The 21,780-nt window shown below is 47.0% G+C and overlaps 1 protein-coding gene across 7 annotated transcripts in view; it reads right to left on the bottom strand.

Annotated features, from left to right (window-relative positions):
* Positions 1-21,780, bottom strand: part of RALGAPA1 (Ral GTPase activating protein catalytic subunit alpha 1) — a 669,595-nt gene that overhangs the window by 231,992 nt on the left and 415,823 nt on the right. For all 7 annotated transcript variants that reach the window (XM_063947861.1, XM_063947860.1, XM_063947862.1 and 4 more), the window contains one exon: positions 18,172-18,297. In XM_063947861.1, coding sequence (XP_063803931.1) covers positions 18,172-18,297 — 126 coding nt within the window. The remainder of the gene's footprint in view (positions 1-18,171; positions 18,298-21,780) is intronic.

Here is a 21,780-nt window from a genome sequence, read left to right as displayed (position 1 = left end):
TTTGTCCTCCGTATTTTTTGCATCAGGACCGGACGCAGAGCCCGGTGCTGGTTCTAAAAAATACGGGGGATCCCCTGTCCATTTTCCCCCCGTATTTTTACAACCAGGACCGGCTCAAAGAGCCCGAGGCTGGTTATGCTTAGGAGGGGGGACCCCACGCAATTTTTTTCTGTGTGTTTTAACCATTTTTGCGCCGTCGGAAAAGTCGAATCCAGGACACACATATCCGTCAATTGGTCCGTTTTTCGACAGCGGGACTGTCGAATCCGTTTTTTATTGAATATGTCGAATTCCGGCACCCGCCGGTCGGAATTCGACGGTCGAATTGTGTCGAATTTAAAAACGGGCGAAAAAAAGCCGCAATTCGCCTGGAATTGCATATACCCCTAAATCTTCTTAATAAATTGCTATATGCATCTGTATCAAAACAGCAGCTGACAATTTTTTCTGTGCGCCTCCATTTATTCTATTTGCTCACTCACTCACTCACTCACTCACTCACATATCTCAGGTGCATTTCCAGGTCCACATTGTGAAGGCAGCCAAATAATTGTCTTTTCATTAAATTTAATTAGTACATCTGTATCCAATTCAGCGCCCGACACATTGTATGTTGCTATCATACAACACAGCGCAACCAGGGCCGGTTCAAGTCCACTCTGCGCCCCGGGCAGGAAACGGGGCGTGGCTTAATACAGGGGGCGTGATCAGTTACGCCCCCTGAACATTAGTAGCGCGGCTTGAATGCTGAGCGGTGCGCGATGACGTCATTGCGCACCGCACAGCAAAGGTACTCTCCGCCTTCACAGGAGGCACAGACGGGGGACACAGCGGGCAGCGGAGGGCACAGCAGTGGCAGATCTTGCCATGGTGCGGGGCGCTCCGGAAGGCGCCAGCACCCTCCGGAAGGCGGCGCCCCGGGCAAAAGTCCTACTTGCCCGTGGCAAGATCCGCTACTGAGCGCAACAAATATCATCTTAAAAGAGAGCTCCTAGTCACGCCCAGTATTAGTAAATGAGTTACAGAGTCACAGATCTAGGCAAATATATAGGAGATTAAATATTTGAGAGGTGGTACCATCAAAACATTTGAAGGATAAAACACAAATTGATATTAACCGTGATAGTGCTGCTGTCGCGCAAACAGGGTGTGTTTTTTTGACCTTCTTTTTTTTTTTTTTTTTTTATCACCGCTCTCCAAATAAATCTTGTGCAAAGCACCCGGTTTTCATGAGGAAATACATAGGTCACGCGAAAAGCCATGGACCTATGTATTTTCGCTGCCCTTATCGCGGGTCTAGGGGGCACTTATATCGGATTATGCTTTGTGCATAATCCCCAATAAATGCCGGCATCGAGGATAAGCTCCGTCTTGCCGGCGAACCAATTAGCAGCGGTAAATTACAGCGGTTAATTGGATACCCCCCTATACAGTAAAACATAATATTGATTTGATAACTTTTCTTCAGTGCACCTAATCACTTTTTGTTACCACAACTGTCCATTCGGGATCTCAATTTGGTTCTTTTGTCATTATACAAACCAAATGTTGCACCCCTGGATTTGACTTTGAAAGTTTTTGTTTTTGATTGCCTTTTCTTATGCTAGACAGGTTTTGGAGTTTGCAACTCCATCTTGTTGGTATCAGTTTCTAGTTTTCTATCAAGACAAGGTGGTACTGCATACCAGACTTTCTTTCAACCAAAGGTCAGTTCCCATTTTCATCTCAACAAGGAAATTGTGGTTTCTGCTCTAGGCCAAGACATAGTCTCCGGCTGTGGAGATTCCCTTGGTCTTCTTGATTTTGTCTGAGCTCTGCGGATATATGTGGGATAGATCTGCAACGTTCCGTAAGACTGACTGTTTCTTGGTAGGTTAGTCAGCGACCAATCAGTCAGTGGCCAGGTGGATTTATGGCAACCATCCAGCAAGTGTACGTTTTGGAAGAAGCCCTGATTCCTGGTCTACTTGTGGCAAATTCTTAAATATCTGTCAGCACCTCTTGGGTGGCTGTGTGACATTGTGCCTCAGTCGATCCGTTGTGCAAAGTGGCCACCTGGTCATCTATTCATACAAATACTAAGTTCCACAAATTTTATACTTTTGTAGCCAGAGATGCCAGCTATAAGTGTATAATCAGACGCCAGAATCCCGAACACTGACAATGACGACAGCGGGATCCCGACTAACAGGAGCTATTCCACGACACTGGGAAAAGAACCTGTGGCGAGCACAGCAAGTCACCGAGCCCACAAGGGGACTCTTTGCGCTTGCCCCGCTGCTGGCATACTGACGGCCAGGATGCCGGCATCTCGACGGTCGGTATATTATACTGATCCCGTGTAAATATAGCAGAGTATATCCTTCTTTATGGACATAAATGCAATGTTATCATGGTATTCCAGTGCCACCCAGATTGGATGCCAGAGATGAGAGGATTTTCACACACACATTTAAATCTGTTTCTCTTCATCCATGTGGGGGGTCACTGTATTCCACAGGGAATAACATCGGGGTGTAGAGATGGATCTTGATCCGAGGCACCAACAAGTTAAAACTTTGACTGTTCCCAAGAAGCACTGCACCGCCTCCTCTATAGCTCTGCCTCATGGCACTGGAGCTCAGTTTTCTTAATCAGTCCAATGCAGTAGCAGGTAAGAGAGATGGTAGATGTTAGTCACATAGAACCACATTCTCACGACAGGAGAAGGGACTAGCGACTAATGCCATACAAACACAAAGAAGCTAAGTGCGTCAGGGTGGGCGCCCTGTGGAATCCAGTGTACCTCACAGACAGAGATTTAACAATGTTAACAGGCCGCCCAAGAAGGTCCAACCGACCGAGTAGAATGGGCCTTGTTAGCAGCAGGAGCTGGGAGCCCAGCCTGCGCATAAGCTCGTGCAATCACCATTCTAATCCATCTAGCCAAGGATTGCTTACACGCAGGCCAACCACGTTTGTGAAAACCAAAAATTACAAAAAGGGAATCTGACCTCCTGATAGAGGCAGTCCTTTCCACATAAATACTGAGAGCCCGTACCACGTCCAAAGATCTTTCTTTGGAGGACAAACCAGAAGAGATGAAGGCCGGAACCATAATCTCCTGGTTAAGGTGAAAAGAGGATACCACCTTAGGTAAATAACCAGGGCGAGATCGAAGAACTGCCAAGTCACGGTGAAATATCAGAAAGGGTGGACGACAAGACAAAGCACCTAAGTACGACACCCTTCTAGCAGAGGCAATAGCCAACAGAAACACGACCTTAAGTGTAAGTCATTTAAGATCCACAGACTCCACAGAGGTTCAAATGGAGACTCTTGCAGGGCATTTAAAACGACAGACAGATCCCATGGAGCCACAGGAGGGACATAGGGCGGCTGAATCCGTAAAACACCCTGAAAGAAATAGTGAACGTTAGGAAAAGATGCAATTTTTCTCTGAAACCACACCGACAAGGCAGATATATGAACCTTAAGGGAGGCCAGAAGAAGGCCCAAGTCTAGGCCTTGTTGTAGAAAAACCAAATGTCTGGAAGTTTTGAAAGAATATGCATCATAATTCTTAGCAGCACATCATGTGAAGTAAGAATTCCAGACCCTGTAATAAATCCGAGCTGAAGCTGGTTTACGGGCTTTCAACATAGTTTGAATGACTGCCTCAGAGAATACTTTTGCTCTCAGGAGTGATGCTTCAAGAGCCACGCCGCCAAAGCCAGTCTGGCCAGGCAGACACAAGGGCCCTGAACAAGGAGGTATGGGCGTTGAGGAAGTATAAGAGGACGCTCTATTGAGAGACCCTGCAGGTCTGAGAACCAATGCCGTCTGGGCCACGCTGGAGCGATTAGAAGTAGTATTCCTCCTTCTTGCTTGAACTTCCGTATTACCCTGGGCAGGAGTGACACTGGAGGGAACACGTATGGCAGCCGAAAGTTCCATGGAATTGCCAGTGCATCCACGAATGCTGCTTGAGGATCCCTGGTCCTTGCTTCGAAGACCGGAACCTTGTAATTGTGTCGAGATGCCATCAGGTCTACATCTGGTAGGCCCCACTTGTCCACTAGGAGTTGAAAGACTTCTGGATGAAGGCACTACTCTCCGGCGTGCACATCCTGATGACTGATGAAGTCCGCTTCCCAGTTGATGACTCCCGGAATGAACACTGCCGATATAGCTGGCAGATGGCGTTACGCCCATTGGAGGATTTTTGACATGTCCATCATTGCCATGCGGCTTCGAGTGCCGCCTTGATGATTTATGTACGCCACCATGGTGGCGTTGTCTGATTGTACTTGAACAGGCCTGTTCTATATCAGAGGCAGGGCCAGTGTCAACGCATTGAACACTGCCCAGGATTCCAGAATGTTTATCGGGAGGAGAGATCCACCGACTCTGGAGAGAGTATTGCTCCAACACCGTGCCCCAACCTCGCAGACTGGTGTCCATTGTCAGGAGGACCCAGTTGGAGATCCAGAAGGGACGGCCCTGCTCAACTGTTGGTCCTGTAGCCACTAGCTCAGTGACAGACGTACCTCCGGAGTCAAGGAGATAATTTGAGATCTGAGCCGGTGAGGCAGCCCGCCCACTTGGAAAGTGGAGGGCGTGAATAAACTTGAGCGTACTCTACCATGTTGAATGTCAAAACCATGAGGTCTAGTACTTGCATCGCCAAGTGTACCGACACTCTCTGGCGAGAGAGGAAGTATCTGATCCTGTCCTGAAGTTACAGGACCTTCTCTGGAGAGAAGAACAATCATTGGTTGTGTGTGTCCAACAATGCCCCCAGCTGATGAGCCACCCGTGGACTTGTAGGAGTTGTACCGTCAGTTCCAGATGACTAAGGAGAACCTCTAAAGGAGTTCGCCAGGATCAGCAAGTCGTACAGATACGGCATGATCCTGACACCCTGACGGGGGAGAAGAGCCATCATGACTGCCATGACCTTGGTGAAGATCCGAGGAGCCATGGTCAGACCAAAAGTCAAGGCCTGAAATTGATAATGTAGGCTGCCAATAGCAAACCGCAGATATTGCTGATGCAGCATGGCAATAGGAATGTGCAGGTAAGCATCCTGTATGTCCAGGGATACCATATAGTCCATGGGTTCCATGGCCAGTACAATAGAACGCAGAGTTTCCATAATGAATTTGGATACCCTAACAAATTTTTCAAAGATTTGAGGGTGAGTATAGGCCGGGAGGACCCATTTGGTTTTGGGACTAGAAACAGGATCGAATAGTAGCCCCTGCCCCTTTGAGACAGAGGTACCGGCACAATCACTCTAGTATCTAGGAGAGATTGTACAACAAAGTGTAAAGTCTGTGATTTCAGCGGATCCGAAGGGATAACCGTCGAGCAGAACTGGTGAGGGGGATGCCTCTGGAAGGAGATTGCGTACCCGTGAGAGACAACTTCCCGCAACCAGGCATCTGAAGTGGTTTTTAACCAGGCCTGGGCGAACTGCAGAAGTCGGCCTACCACCCTGGGGTCCCCCAGGGGATGGCCCGCCCCATGATGCCGCAGGCTTATCCTGTTTGAAAGCAGGCTGATGGGCGGCCCAAGATTGCACAGACTTGGGCTTGGTGGTTTTGGAAGTACGAGCCTATCTCGGGGTACGCCTGACCCTTTGCTTTACCTGGAGGTCGAAAGGAACGAAAAGTTGAACTCTTAGCCGTCAGAGTAGGAGGATTAGTACTTGGGAGAAATGCAGTCTTAGCTGTTGCCAAGTCAGTGACAAGCTTGTTCAGATCCTCTCCAAATAGTATGTCTCCCTTAAAAGGGAGTACCTCCAAGGTGTTTTTGGAGTCCAGGTCCACTTTCCAGGACCTTAAACACAAAATCAGGTGAGTCAGGATAGACGTAGTAGACGCCTTGGCCGCCATTACGCCTGCATCAGAGGCCGCCTCCTGAATATAGTGAGAGGGAGGCGGTGGTAATATACAAGATATTGTCTGGCAGTGTTAGAAAAAATAGGATTTTGGTACTTACCAGATAAATCCTTTTCTTTGAATCCATAGGGGGCACTGGAGTACTCTTGGGATATGGACGGTTCCACTGGAACTAGGCACTGAATAGTTAAACTTTGACTATATCTCCCCTCCATATTCCAGAGTACCTCAGTGTTTTTTTACTGAGCCGAACTGGAGCTATAGAGGTTGACAATGGAGACATACATATAACCAAAAACGGACAACAATAAAGTTGACACAAACAAAAAATGACAACTAACAGTTGACACCAACCCGACAAAATTTCTAATTTGAAACACTCGGTAAGAGTGTGTTACCATAATATTCCCTGCACTTACCACAACCAGGTAACAATTGCTCTGGGTGGGCGTCCAGTGCCCCCTATGGATTCAAAGAAAAGGATTTATCTGGTAAGTACCCAAATCCTATTTTCTTTTTTATCCACTAGGGGTCACTGGAGTACTCTTGGGACGTACCAAAGTTTCCCCCGTGGGCGGGAGAGCTATTTGGCACCTGTAACACTAAACGGCCAAAGCTAGATGCTGATGCCGCAAAAGTATCAAACTTATAAAAGCGCACAGACGTGTGCACTGACGACCATGTAGCCGCCCGGCAAAGCTGTGTCGTAGAAACTCCCCGACCAGCTGCCCATGAAGTTCCCACAGAACGTGTGGAATGAGCTGTTACCGAAGTAGGCGGCTGTAACCTAGCCTGAAGACAAGCCTGACGTATGGTCAGTTTTATCCATCTGGATAAGGTCTGCTTAGAGGCTGGCCAACCCCTCTTGGCAGCATCATAGAGAACAAACAACGTATCCGTCTTACGAACTGTGGACGTTCGAGACACATAAACGCGTAAAGCGCGTACCACATCCAGAGTTTCAGAATGTCCTGATAACACAGGAACTACTATTGGTTGGTTGATGTGAAAAGATGACACTACCTTTGGTAAGAAAGCGGGATTCGTCCGAAGTTCCGCTCTGTCATCATGAAACACCAAATATGGTGGCTTGCATGACAAGGCACCCAAATCTGAAACCCGCCCTGCCGAAGCCAAGGCTAGAAGAAATTTTTTTTCCAAGTGAGAAATGTAATATCCACTTGTTGTAAGGGTTCAAAATGAAATCTAAAACCAGATTCAAGTCCCATGGCGCTGTAGGTGGAATGAATGGAGGCTGTACTCTGAGGACACCCTGCATAAAGGTGTGTACTGATGGCAAAAGAGCCAATCGTCTTTGAAAGTAGATTGACAAAGCAGATATCTGTACTTTTAGTGTGGATAGACGTAGACCTCCATCTAACCCCGTCTGTAGAAATAACAAAAGACGGGATAACTTGAAAGATGATGTCGGAAACTTCCGAACTTCACACCAACCTATATAGGCATGCCAAATTCTGTAATAATGAGCTGCCGTAACCGGCTTCCTAGCTCGTAACATGGTTGGTATAACCTATTCTGGAATGCCCTCTCTTTTTAAGAGGGCTGTCTCAACAGCCACTCCGTCAAACGCAGCCGCGCTAAATCGGAGAAAAAGAACGGACCCTGTTGTAACAGGTCCGGACGCAGTGGGAGCGGCCAAGGATCGTCTGCGAGTAATCCGCGAAGATCCGAGAACCAAGCTCTCCGTGGCCAATGAGGCGCCACTAGTATGACTGTGACGAACTCTCTTTTGATCCGTTTTAGCAATAGAGGGAGCAGCGGAAACGGTGGAAACAGATACACTAGACTGTATGGCCACCTGACTGTGAGAGCATCCACCGCCACTGCCTTTGGATCTCTCGTTCTGGACACGTACTGGGGCGGTTGATTATTGTGGCGAGATGCCATCAGGTCACTTGCGGGTAACCCTACTTCTGGACCAGCATGTGAAACACTTCTGGATTTAATGCACATCCTGGATAAAAATCCTGGCAGCTGAGATAATCCGCCTCCCAGTTGTCCACTCCCGGAATGAATACTGCCGACAAAATCACCTCGGCCCAATTGAGGACTCGAGCTACTTCCCGCATTGTCATGCGGCTTTTCGTTCCTCCTTGTTTGTTGATGTATGCGACCACCGTCGCATTGTCTGACTGCACCTGAACAGCCTGAGCCTGCAGCATGTGCACTGCTTGTCGTAGCGCATTGTAAATTGCCCGGAGTTCAAGGACATTTATAGAAAGCAATCTTTCGTGATCCGCCCAGAGACCCTGGAGCTGAAAATTTTGAACTACAGCTCCCCAACCTCTGAGACTCGCGTCCGCCGTGAGAATTATCCAATTCCAGGCGCCGAACCGTTTCCTGCGGTTAGATTCTGTACCTTGAGCCACCAGAGTAGAGACACTCTGGCCCTTGGAGACCACCTCACCCTGCGGTGAATCTGCAGAAGCGAGCCCTACCATTGTTTTTGGCATGCATTGCAGGCAGACACTGTACTCGTTAGGCCACAGCCAACCATTGCGAGCACATCCAGTTAAAAAGGACGTGAGTGAAGTCTTCCGAACTGAAGCGCTTCAAAAGCCGCCACCATTGTGTCTAATAGGCGAATGTACAAATGAACAGAGACTGTGCGAGGCTTGAGCACTAATTGTACCAGATGACGAATGACCTGTACTTCTGTCTGGGTAGGTAAATTCTTTGATTTACCGTATCGAGAATCATACCTAGGAATTGAAATCTTTGAGATGGAATCATTCAGGAATTCGTGTAGACAATGGTAGGAAATCAGATTTTCCCCCCCACTCGGTCTGCGATCTATTCTCGTTTGGAACGTAGCCAAAGTGGACGTTGTGCGCCACTAGCGAAGCTGAGACGCAAGAACCAACTGCCAACTTCACAGAAGCTGTAGGCAGCAAGAAGTGTAAGGTGGTCTTTATTTAGGGCAAACCTGAACTGGAGCGCCCTGCCACTACAGCCTTGTTACATCAAACCCTAACCAAAGCAGGGCGAAGCAACAGCCCTACTGCTGTGTAGGGTACACTCCGATAGGTAGTTAAACGCTCAATAATTGCAATTGTCTCTCATTAGAAATTGTTCAGCCTTCGCTGAGAACCTGACGTACTGGCCTGGTGCTATGAGGGCTGGCGGCGAATCGACCGCAACAATCTAGCTGAAATAGTAAATTTTTCCCTCTCAGGCAGTACATGCGCCCGCATTCCCCCCAAAGAGGACCGGTAAGGGTCTGTCTGCGCAGTCGAATTTGTCCGACACACTGTGTGACCGACTCTGCAGCGAAGCTGCTTGTTTGATTATGCATTAGACTTAGTGATCATGTACCTCGACCAGAAAGTACACCACGGAAGTAATCTGTGTATAAACCTGCATTACCGTGCATGTGGTTTCCAGCAATAGTGAATCTTCCTGTAGAGACATGCTGTCAAAAACAATTAATAAATTAAATTCCTAACAACCCCCCGCTCCCCCAGAGGCTGAGTGTTGTAGGGCAGCAACCTCCAGCAAAGACCCAGGAAGTAACGTAAAAAAAATGGTGTCCCACCATGTTTTTTTTTTTGTTTGTTTTTTATATATATATATATATATATTACACCTGTTAAACCAGGAACTGAACCAGTGTCCATGCAATCACAATGTTCACTGTGGGCGGGAAGCCTAACCACTTGGCTACAGAGCCACCTGTGAAAATAATAAGCAAAAGCTGCTGTTTAAACATCAACTCTGGTGATGAAATGGTTGCTGTAGTGACTTGCAATCCAGATGGTGCCTGAACCCACAATCCCTGGTTTAGGAGGGCAGTGTCCTATCCATTAGGCCACTGGGGATCTGGGGAGGTGAGGCCTGACCTCACAATGTTTGCAGTGCTCAACAGATACTGTTTAATAAGCACTGTGTGCCGACCAATTGCGCCACTGTAATCTTGCCAAAAAAGATTTTTAATGTCAGCATATTATATATATACACATATATACAACCATGTATATTCACACATACTCAGACCTTGTAAATATATATATATTTCATATATGCATACATACACACATATATATTATATACCCATATACATATATCCAGATATATCCTGATTCAGAAGTATAATAATTCTTAGAAGTCTGAAACTAAATGTGACCACTCACAGGCTTAAAAACCTGAGAAGTCTGCTGCTTAACCGCAGCTTAGTTAATGGGTCCCGAATCCAGTGTAGTGTGGGCTGTAGATTTAAAAATACCTACAGCACCTTGTATTCCCACGTGGCTAACCAGGCCCAACACTGCTTAGCCTCCACGATCAGATGAAATCGGGCGTATCCAATTGTGGTGTGGCTAAGTGAATTAAGCAAAGCTGCTGCAGGTGAGCCTGAACTCACACTCCACAGATACTGTTTTATAATCACCATGTGCTGACCAATTGTATAACACATCTTACTTTACAACAGTGAACAAAGCCAGTATTTGGCTGACCACAGCCATGATTCAGATTTGCAGTCTTTGGGATAATATCATTATAAACAGTTATGATAAGAATAATAGTCTTTGCTGGTGTCTTACTCATTATACCGACAGACAATACAAAATACAACCTGCGCGACTCAGTAAATAGCACTAAGGTGTCTTTACAAATATATATCTGGCCAAGTGCAGTACACGTCAGCAATATGCCTGGTTCCAAATTCCCCTTAACACCCCTGCGCCTTCAATGGAGGAGAGATGTAATACAGGAAATTCTGGAAAAACAACAGGAAAAATGGTTAAATATGCAGACTTATAATTATGTAAGCAGATTTAATAAACATACTACGTTGCATTCATGCACATATATGAGCAACATGTATCCTGTTTATCAAGACTTAATAGCCTATTGTAATACATATGCAGCGCTGCTGTATTCTAGTAAACATACTTCTTTTATCAACAAGAGTTGAATCATGAAATTTTATCCAGTGACCCTGACATTTGTGTGTGCAGGGAACATCACTGTGGCATCAAAGTTACTCACATTTGTGTGCCCCCCCCGTGCTCCGTGTATCGTTCTCTATACACGGAGCCGGGCCGGGGAGCGCACTGCATAGAGCTGTGAAGCGGCCTATGCATAAATCAACGTGGACGGCGCGGCTCAGAGCGGCGGGGGACACAGCATAAACAGCGGCGCTGGAAGCGGCAGCGGCCGGCGGCCACACACAGTATCCCACACAGCAGGGCGGGAGCGTGAGCTGACCGCCCCGTTCAACATACCTGGACCCTGTGGTGAGGGCAATGACGGGGCTTCTCTGTAAGCACTGTCAGCCTTTTACTGCAGGTGACCTGCACGTGGTAGTGAGGGAGCTCTTCTAGAGAGGTCCGACACCCACAGCTGCTTCAGCAGCTTTCCTATCCCAGACCCTCGCCTTCTTGGAAGGAGGAAAGGGATGTTTTCAAAAAATAATCAAAGAAAAAATCAATAATTGTGGATCCACTTCCACAAGCCTAGTTGCTCTGTGAGCACCGAAAAAAACACTGAGGTACTCTGGAATATGGAGGGGAGATATAGTCAAAGTTTAACTATTCAGTGCCTAGTTCCAGTGGAACCGTCCATATCCCAAGAGTACTCCAGTGACCCCTAGTGGATGAAAAAGAAATTTAGAGGTAGCTCTTCCTCAATTGCCTGAACCCATGCTTCAATAGCCTATGCAGCCCAAGAGGCTGCCATAGTGGGTCTATGCACAGCACCGGTAAGTGTGTAAATAGACTTCTGGCATCCCTCCACGCGCTTATCAGTCGGTTCCTTCAGTGAGATGACAGTGGTGACAGGCAGAGTAGAAGATACCACTAGACGGGTGACATGAGGGTCCACTGGTGGTGCAGTTTCCCACTTGTTACTCAACTCCGCAGGAATAGGGTAATGAGTTAGCATCTTTTTGGATAGGAAAAATTTCTTCCCTGAAGATGATCAAGATTCCTGACGTATGTCAATTAAAAGGTCAGAATGCGGTAAAACTACTTTAGCAACCTTCTGACGTTTAAACTTATCAGGTTTCTTAAACGAAGCGGGGGGCTCAATATCATCATCAATCTGGAGAATCAGCTTGATAGCCTCCACTAGGTCAGGAACATCAACTTGAGTTGTAGAATCCTCATCAGAAGCAACTGTATCAGTGTCTGACGGATCAGTATAATCCCCATCCTCATTGGAAGAATCAGCCGAAATATTAGTGGATTGTGAGGAAGAAATGGCCCATTTTGATGACCCTTGATCCCAGCAAGGCAAAGGGTAGGTTTTTGTCTAACAAAAAGAGTGATTTAATTGTTGTAACTGGGTAGACAGAGCATCCGCCCAAGGCGGGTTAACTACAGGGACAATATGTGGCTGCAATGGCACAGGAGGGGCGTAAGCCGCGCTACAAGCGTCGTCAGCATATTTGAAAAAGCAGCCCAAGGTGGGTCTTGATTTGTCACAGGTGCTGCAGACTGACTGGAAGGTGCAGGGCACGCAGTATTTGAACCCTCAGCTGAAACTTTTTCCTCAGTCAAATCCGTGGCGCCAGCACTGCATGATGCAGGAGCGTCTGCGGATTTCCCGCCCTGTGTAGCAGACATTATTGGGGATGTAGCCTTAGGGCGCAACAGTACAATATAGCCAGACAAACACAACACCTGCAAAAAAAACACCTGTGTTATGTGATAGCAAATGGAAAGCACAAAACAGAGGATTTAAGCGGTGTGAGGTGACTGAAACACACAGTGAAAAATACAGAACAGTATATCCTGTTGAACACTATATTTGAAATGAGACCCTGACGCACTTAGACCCCCAGGGTACAGAATATAGTGATAGCAATATGTGTGATACATAGAATAGAATCCACACAGCAGCTACAGGCACACACTGTCACAGGTACAATGCATAAATTGTTACATATAAACAATAAGACTGCACTGGAGTAGTAAATCTACATATAGATATATATGTATACAAATATTACAATGCACAGTAAACACTGGAATACTTATATTACAGAATACTTGTACTAAAAATTCATATAGCAGTACACTTGTTCTTAACTAACACTGTCTAAAATGACACGTAGAATACTTAAGTGTCTGTAAATACACAGCGCTGACAAGACAGGTGGTTTTACCAATGAGACTGTGCCCAGCAGTCCCGGAGATCAGCCCAACTATGTAATGGTGCCAAAATCCCTTCAGGGAGTGAGGGAGAGAGAGAGAGATGCAGCTCAGGGCAGGAACACCAGCAGTAGATGGCGCCCGAAGCTGGCGGAGGGGCCACAGGTCAGCGCCTTATACCCTCTGCTGGACTTCACCACCGGGTACTATGGAGCCTATATTAAATGGATTTTAGTAAATCCAACCTGTGCTCCCTACCCTGGTGGATATAGTGGGGTCCCTGTATGGCCACAGTGTCCACGCCAGCAGCGCGGTCTATCTCATGGGACCGCAACCGGAACGCGACTTACCGGCAAGTCCCACCTGGGGGGACCCCTTACCTCCTCCCTGTCATGCAGCCACGCGATCCAGGAGAGCAGCAGTGGTGGTGTGCCTAGAAACCGGTGCGTCCCTGCTGCAAGTACCCGGGAACCAGGCCGCGGAAGTATGCACAGCATGTCAGAATGACATAAAAGTGCTGTGGCCATTGTAGTCTTCTTAAAAAGCTCTTTTCAGGGCTGCCTAGCGCATCACTCCCTGACAGTGACCTGCACTGCAGGCACCAACTTACAAACTGAGCTCCAGTGCCTGGAGGCGGGGCTATAGAGGAGGTGGTGCAGTGCATCCTGGGAACAGTCAAAGCTTTAGCCTGTTGATGCCTCGGATCCAGATCAAACTCTACACCCCGATGTTATTCCCTGTGGAATACCAGTGTACCCCGCTGCAGAAACATGAACTGTTGGGGGTACTTGAGGACCGTGGTTGAGAACCACTGCACTAGGTGATTCATCGCGCCCTAAGGGTGCTCTTCACACCGTCGTAAGTGGCTATGCCTCCTTAACCCTTGCACGCCCTTGTGGCGTGTAATATTTTTATTATATGGAGTATTACCTCCAATCATAATTGTTTGAGTGGTTAAATATTGTATGGACAAAGGCCGTGCAATGGTTAAGGGGTAGTAGCCCCTTGCAACGGCGTGAACAGCGCACGCAGAGCCTGATGAATAACCTAGTAGGTGCTGTGGTTGGGGGAGTGGCGGGTGCGGGGGAGACGCGGATGGGGGAGTGGGTCTAGGGGTGCTGTGGGTGGGGAAGGGCCGGTTGCGGGGTTGCACAGATGCGGGAGAGGCTGTGGCGGTGGTGCCGTGGGTGGGGCAGGTGTGTAGGTGCCACGGGTGGTGGAGGGGGTCCGGAGCCACCGCGGGTGGGGGAGGAGTGGTTTGCGGGGGTGCTGTGGGTGGGGGAGGGGTGGGTGAAGTGCTGACACACAGGGGCGGATTGGGAACAAAAAGCGGCCCTGGCCCACCCACATGGGCAGCACACCCACATGGGCAGCACCAGAGGTGTAAGGTCTGGCCATGGGTCATGGCAGCAGCACCCTCCCCCCAAGACTTTCCAGATAGTGGGGATGTCCAGCATCAAGGGGAAGTTAAAAGGAAATAAAATAAAATGTTATGAGCACATTATATGATACACCTTTAGAATTTAGGAAACTATATAATTCTTTAGAAAGATATATTTTCTTGCTTATTACACCAACCGTATCCGTCACTATTCACTCAATCTTATATGTCAGCCAAGCAGGCAGACAGAGCATGCACTAAATCATCTGCAATCACAGGCTAAGTGGCAAAGTCATTTTCATATATGGAAAATTGTTTGGCATCTTATTCATTATGTCTATAAATAGGACCACATGTCCTCAAACAAAACAGGCCCCACGGGTACGCCGGCCCACCGGGAATCTTCCCTATAGTCCCTATGCCCAATCCGACTCTGGTGCCATGGGTGTGGGAGAGGCGGATGCGGTGGTGCTGCGGGTGGAGAAGGGGGTCCGGAGCCACCGTGGGTGGTGGAGGGGGAGTGTGGGGGTGCCGCGGATGGGGCCCAGAGGTACTGCGAGTGGGGGAGGGGTGGGTATTGCCTCTCCTGCATTTCCTCCTGGAAGCAGCTAAGATGCTGTCCTCCCTTTAGCAGTGGCTCTCCCGGAGAATCGCACAGCAGCCAGTCACTACTGTTAGCGCCGGTGTTCCAACGCGCCGCATTACAGGGAAGAAGATGCACTCAATAAACTACAGCTCCCAGCAGCCCTTAGCGCCAGAATGCTCCTGCGTTAAGGGCTGCTGGGAGCTGTAGTTTATTTAATACGTCTACTTTCCTGTAATGCCGCGCGTTGGGACACCAGCGCTAACAATAGTGACTAGCTGGCAGAACTGACTTACTCGCTGAATCAATGAAAAAGGTTAGAGTGCTGTGCAGTGTCACTGCACACTCACTGCACCGCACAGCACTGTCACCTTTTACATTGACGCAGCGTCCAGACATTACCCTCCGCGATATCACCCACTCTGTTATATTAGCCATCTCGGGGCTTCCAGGCCGGCAGCCCAGGTGCTGTGTTGCGGAGTCAGGGCCTCTGGGGATCTGGGCATGGCTGTGGCAGGGAGGCACTTCTGTGACATCACACGCAGCGGAGGCTCTGGGGCTCAGAAAGTATGTGGCGCAGGGTGGGCTATGAAAGCCTTCCGCTGCGCCACTTTCATCCACATCTATGCCAGTGGCCACAGCAGCTTTTGTACCACCTGCGCCATGGCTAGGGAGAGGGGATTTTTGATGCAGGCGGGGGGCAAGCGGACTGGCAGCAGGACATACTGTAGGACGCTGAAGTAAAAGTAAAAGGATTTTTTTCCCCTATCTTCAGTGCAGAGACTTGCTTCAAACCCTCCACCTTTTTGGCAGGTACAGTACCTTTTTTTTAATGGTCTGTACTGATTTCTGGCTCTCCAAACTTCCATTGAAAGTATAGGAAAAGGGGCGTGACCCTTTTAGAAGTTGTACTGATTTTTATGTGTAAATTGTTGGAGGGTATATGTTGCTGCAGATTCAGTTAACCTATTTTAAGGTGTGGGCCTGGAGCTGCAGCTCCATCAGCCCCATTGTTAATCCTGCTCTGGGAATACATAGCAGCCAAAGGGCAGAGCCTCCCATTGGATGTAACCTGTGTGGGAGGGCATTTCTCGACCAATCAGCTGTGATAGACCTGCCGCTAACCCAATGAGAGCTCCTAGCCACGCCCAGTGTTATCCACAAAGTCACAGAGTGACAGATCTGGGAAATTATATAGGAGATGACCAGCAGTTGTCTTCCAGTTTCTGTCAGCCATATAGGTGGTCTATTATCAGATTTGTCAGTAATCACTTTGTACCCCAATGTTTCTCCACACTGCAACTTTATACCAATACTAGCTGGAGTACCCGACGTTGCCCGGGATTTTAAGAATGTGTGTTTACAAAAATAAATTTAAATATTAAACACACAGTATAAATAATATTGTAGATATCTGAATACCCGTGCTTTGCTACGGGATGAGGATGGTAAATTAGAATGATAATTTTTCATTAATTTACGTTGGTTGGAGATCTAGTATATACTGTAGGCATATCTATCTTCCCTGACGCACTTTGTGTAGTGGCCGGACCCCATTTTGGTCCCCCAAGGGACCCTGCTCTTCCCACTATACAACTCTCAGTCTGTGACTTCCTGCTACCTCCATTCACCTCCTCACATCATGTCAGTGCCCCTGTGAAATTATCGATTTTTTTACAGTTTCTTATATAGCGCAGCACATTATGTATCTCCTGATATACTCTGTGCTGCTGGGGGACCCTGCTACTTCTACTATATAACTGTCAGTGTGTGGGTTTGTGCTACCTGCATTCCCCTCCTCACATCATGTCACTGGCCCTGTCACATGCAGCCCTATCACTGACATATCCTGCATGTCCTGATATAGTGTGTGCTGCTGGCCCACCCCTAGGGGTGCTAGTGGTGTGTTACCCCCACAGTGTTTGTTCCCAGAGTGTAAGTCATATGTGTAGCAAATTTGCTGTAAATTGCTTCAGGCATTCCAGAGTTATGCTGTCTGCTTAAAAACTCTGTGCTGCTGCCTCCCCCCTAGAGGTGCTAGAGGCGTCCTAACCCCACAGTGTTTGTTCCCAGCTTGTAAGTCGTATGTGTACCAAGTTTGTTGTAAATTGGTCTAGGCATTCTGGAGTTATGTGTCTCCTGATATACTCTGTGCTGCTGTCCCACCCTTAGGGGTGCTAGGGGTGTCTAACCCCTACAGAGTTTGTTCCCAGATTGTAAGTGAGATGTGTACCGAGTGTGGTGTAAATTGCTCCAGGCCTTCCACAGTTTTGCTGTCTGCTAGGGGTGCTAGGGATGTCTGACCCCCACAGTGTTTGTTTCCAGAGTGTAAGTCATATGTGTAGCAAGTTTGTTGTAAATTGCTGCAGGCATTCCAGAGTTATGCTGTCTGCTGAAATACTCAGTGCTGCTGCCTCACCCCTAGGGGTGCTAGGGGTGTCTTCCCCCCACAGTGTTGGTTACCAGATTGTAAGGCATATGTGTACCAATTTTTTAGTACATTGCTCCAGCAATTCCAGAGTTATGCTGTCTCCTGATATACTATGTGCTACTGGGGGACCATGCTACTTCCACTATATAACTCTCAGTGTGTGGGTTTGTGCTACCTCCATTCCCCTCCTCACATCACGTCACTGCCCCTGTCACATGCAGCCCTGTCATCCCTAACATATCATGCATGTCCTGATATAGTCTGTGCTGCTGCCTCACCCGTAGGGGTGCTAGTGGTGTGTTACCCCCACAGAGTTTGTTCACAGAGTGTAAGTCATATGTGTAGCAAGTTTGTTGTAAATTGGTCTAGGCATTTGGGAGTTATGCTGTCTCCTGAAATACTCTGTGCTGCTGGCCCACCCCTAGAGGTGCTAGGGGTGTCTAACCCCCACAGTGTTTGTTCCCAGATTGTAAATCAGATGTGTACCAAGTTTGGTGTAAATAGCTGCAGGCATTCCAGAGTTATGCTGTCTGCTGATATACTCTGTGCTGCTGTCTCCTCCCCTAGGGGTGCTAGATATTTCAAATTGTTTTAATACGCTCGTATGTCAAATTTCACGATCTTCGCTTGTAAACTGTGGATTTGTATAGAAAGACAGAAGGACGAATTTTCACTTTTATATAGTAGATGACACATTTTGTGTTGTATGCTCCAAATAATTATGGGTGAAAATAGAAGAAGAAAAAAAAAAAAGAAAAAAAAAAAGACATTCTCACCTTGACATCTGTGAACTGCGACATTACAATTTCCGAGCTGCTGGGATGCAGGGCCGGGAGCTCCTGATAAAGGTTATGGAAGCAAACTAGTGATCCTAGTAGCACCTGTGCTTCCACGCGTGGTGCCTGTCAACAAAGTGATAATAAAATGCTAAAAACACAGTCTACAGTCACTCAAGAAAGACCTCAGCTACTATAATAATGACATTAAGTGAATGCATGTCCACTATTGAAGATTTTGCACTTCTTACTTAAAGACAGGGCCTTAAGTATGGTGATACAGACGGTGTTCAGCGCACAGCGCATTTGACCTCATTTGCCCTGTGGGTGCACCGTCCACATCCACTCGCCTATGTATGCGCCACTGCTGCAGCGCTGCCCACTGTAATGTATAATATTAGCGGTGTGCCCTGCTAATGGACAGCTGCTGGGTGCTGCTCTGAATGCTCTCCTGCTGCCCACTGTGTTGTGTTGCCTGTGTGTGACTTGTCATGTCACACGCACAGAAAGGAGCTGCGCAGATAGGAGGTGAGGTGTGCCTACCACTGATTTTATTGGGGGAGGGTGTGTGTGAGGGGTTGTTTGCGACCATGCCAAGTGCATTTACTGGCCCTCCCCTCCATGTGTCCATTGTTCTCCAGGTGATTGTCTTATTCCATGCCATGGCTCTGGCCGAGTGTACGCTGTTTCTATTTTCCTTTACCCTGGCTGCTGGTTAGAGCCGCATGCTGGGAGTACTCGGTACATGGGGTGACTGTGCAGCAAAAGCAAGCCTGGGATACTGTCATAGCTGTGTGTAGGGTGTACCAGTGTGTGCCTGGGTACCCAGGCATGGTGCATGTCACCTGTTGGTGTGGGTATGATCCGAGGTGGAGAGCAGTGTGTGATATATGTACGTAGGAGCTGTGGGGTCTCAGTAGTGTCACGGGGAGTTGGGGGCTACCAGGTAGGTTTGGGGCAGCAGCTGGGCTGTGTGTGTAGGTGTTTTGTGCTATGGGGACTGCCTGTGTCAGTGTAAGAGATAATCTAGTGGCAAGGGGACTCTGAAGTTATCGGCATAAGAATATGAGCATGAGATTGGGTTGTGGGGCTGATACTGTATGTCTGTTTATGGCTTTGAAAAAGGACCATTATGTTCATCTCTAATGGTTTCTGATTGTTTGTGCTTTTTTAAGAGGTTAATATTAGAAATATTATTACATTTGTGGACAGCTCAGTTTTTTTGTAGGCATTTCACTTGTGTACCTTATCTTATGAGTTATTCATATCCGTTTTTCTCTTGTGTAGATTTCGTGTTATGTCTGCATATTGATTTTATGCAAACCTTATTAATAATAATAATAATAATAATAATAATATTATTATCATCATCATTATTGTTCTTGTCTGCAGTCAGGCTCTGTGATTCTATGTTATTTACAATAAGACATTATAAATTCCTAAACGAAGGTCTGGTTTTGGTATTTACAATCTCTGACTTCAGGGGACATAGAATATAAAGGGGGTTTCTTGGTAGAGGTCTTATACACACACAATCTTTTACAACTGGTCCTAGATCAGTGACTCCCAAACTGGGTCCTCAAGGACCCTCAACAAGTCACACCAGGTCATCCAGTGGATGGGATCCCGTCAACCACATCCTGAAGCAGAGAATACCAACAGGGGTTGGGTAAGTATGTTTACCTTCCCCCCGTAACCCCCTAACCGCAGCCTAACTGTAATCTTACTCCAACTCCCCTGCAGCATAACCCTACCCCTCTTCCCGGTGGTGCCAAAAACCTTCCCACAGCCTAAGCCTAACACTAAACCCCCCCCTCCCCGCAGCCTAACCCTAAACCTCCACTCGCCACAGCCTATCCCTAACCCTCCCCCGCAGCCTTAACCTACCCCACCCTTTCCATCTCCTCCCCACGGCTTACCAAGTAGGAGTCTCAGCAGAGGTTGATCGGGATGCCGGCGTCGGAATTCCGAGTAGTGCAGGGATACTTAATTTTATATTTTTTACTGAATTTCTCAATAAGAAACTTTTGGTCTATGGGTGCTGTGAAAAGAATTATGATACTCTAAGAAACCGTGACTCAAAAAAATGTGTGAATCACTGCCCTCACCCCTATCCCTAATACCCTAACCCTAAAGGGCAGACTAGATGGGTCATATGGTTCTTAGCTGCCATCAAATTCTACAGTATGTTTCTAATATACAATACAGCGAGCAGCACTGTCCCCTGTGCTCCACCCCCTCCCCATCTACTGCAGTGTCTGAGGAGGGACTTCCACCAGGCAGAGGAGCCATTCCGTGGCTGGCTTGGGGGAGGGGGGGAGGCGGAATGAGAAGGAGGAGCTCTACCTGACATAATGTGTATAAGCTGCTCTACCTGGCATAATGTGTATAAAGGGCTCTACTGTGTGACGTAACGCGTATAACAGGCACTACTGTGTATTGTAACGTGTATAAGGGGTACTACTGTGTGGAGTAATGTTTATAAGAGGTAATACATTGTGGTGTAATGTGTATAAATACCACGATTGTGTGGTGTAGTGAGTATAATGGGCACTACTGTGTGGTGTAATGTGAATAATAGACACTACTGTGTGGTATAAAGTAATCTATTTTTTGGCGCGACCCGTCCATATTTGGAATATGAGGGGGATGGGGGCACCAAATCTCTTCCTGGCACAGGGCTCCAAAATGTACTTATATACATATTAATGCCTGCACTGTACTGGATCAAGTACATTAAATAAATTTAGGGTTTCCAGAGAACTTTGGGCACATTGACTGGCTTGCAGTCTCCTAGTTAACACACATACAGATCGGTAGATACACATACAAGTTTACAACCAGTGATGTCATCATTAGCAAAGTCACCATGTCACATTTTAAGTTTTTGTCATCAGCATACAGACAGCTGGTATTTTGACTGCATCCCATAATATCTGTGTGATGTGACTTTGCCTGTTTGCTATGAAGAGGTAATAAATATTCCATCACACTGTTCTTTTTAATACTGTACTTGAATTCCGCCTTCATGTCCCACACAATATTTATTTATTTAATTTGTCTTTACATGTACAGTGACTTTTAATTAATATTAGAAATTAGCGTAGACCGTACACCAAAAGGCATGACCACCCAGGAAACATCAGACAATATGGCTCGTTACTGGCAATTGCTCAGATATGGCTCGTTACTGGCAATTGCTCGAAACCAAATAAACATAGGCAGGGAGACAAACATGGGAAAAAAAGCTAGGAAAATAAAAAGCACAAACAAAACTCTAAAAGCTATGTGTGCAAATGCTAGGAGCATAGGAAATGAAATCCCAGAACTAATTACAACAATGACAAGGGATGATCTAGATATTGTGGCAATTAAAGAGTCATGGTGCAATGAAAATCATGACTGGGACATAGCTATACCGGGATATACTTTATTTAGGAAGGACGGAATTGGAAAAATCGGAGGAGGGGTATATATGTAAAAATATATGTACAATATATGTAAAAAAAAAAAAAAGCATAAATACTAACTTAATACACTTTATACAAAGTATTGAAGAAAAAACTGAGGCTCTTTGGGTGACCAAAAACAGTCGAGAAGTCTATTATT

This window comes from Pseudophryne corroboree, chromosome 12 (genome assembly GCF_028390025.1).
Source record: "Pseudophryne corroboree isolate aPseCor3 chromosome 12, aPseCor3.hap2, whole genome shotgun sequence".
Classification (NCBI taxonomy): Eukaryota; Metazoa; Chordata; class Amphibia; order Anura; family Myobatrachidae; genus Pseudophryne; species Pseudophryne corroboree.
Note: the sequence above shows the minus strand (reverse complement) of the source record. Positions and strands in the feature narration are given on the sequence as shown.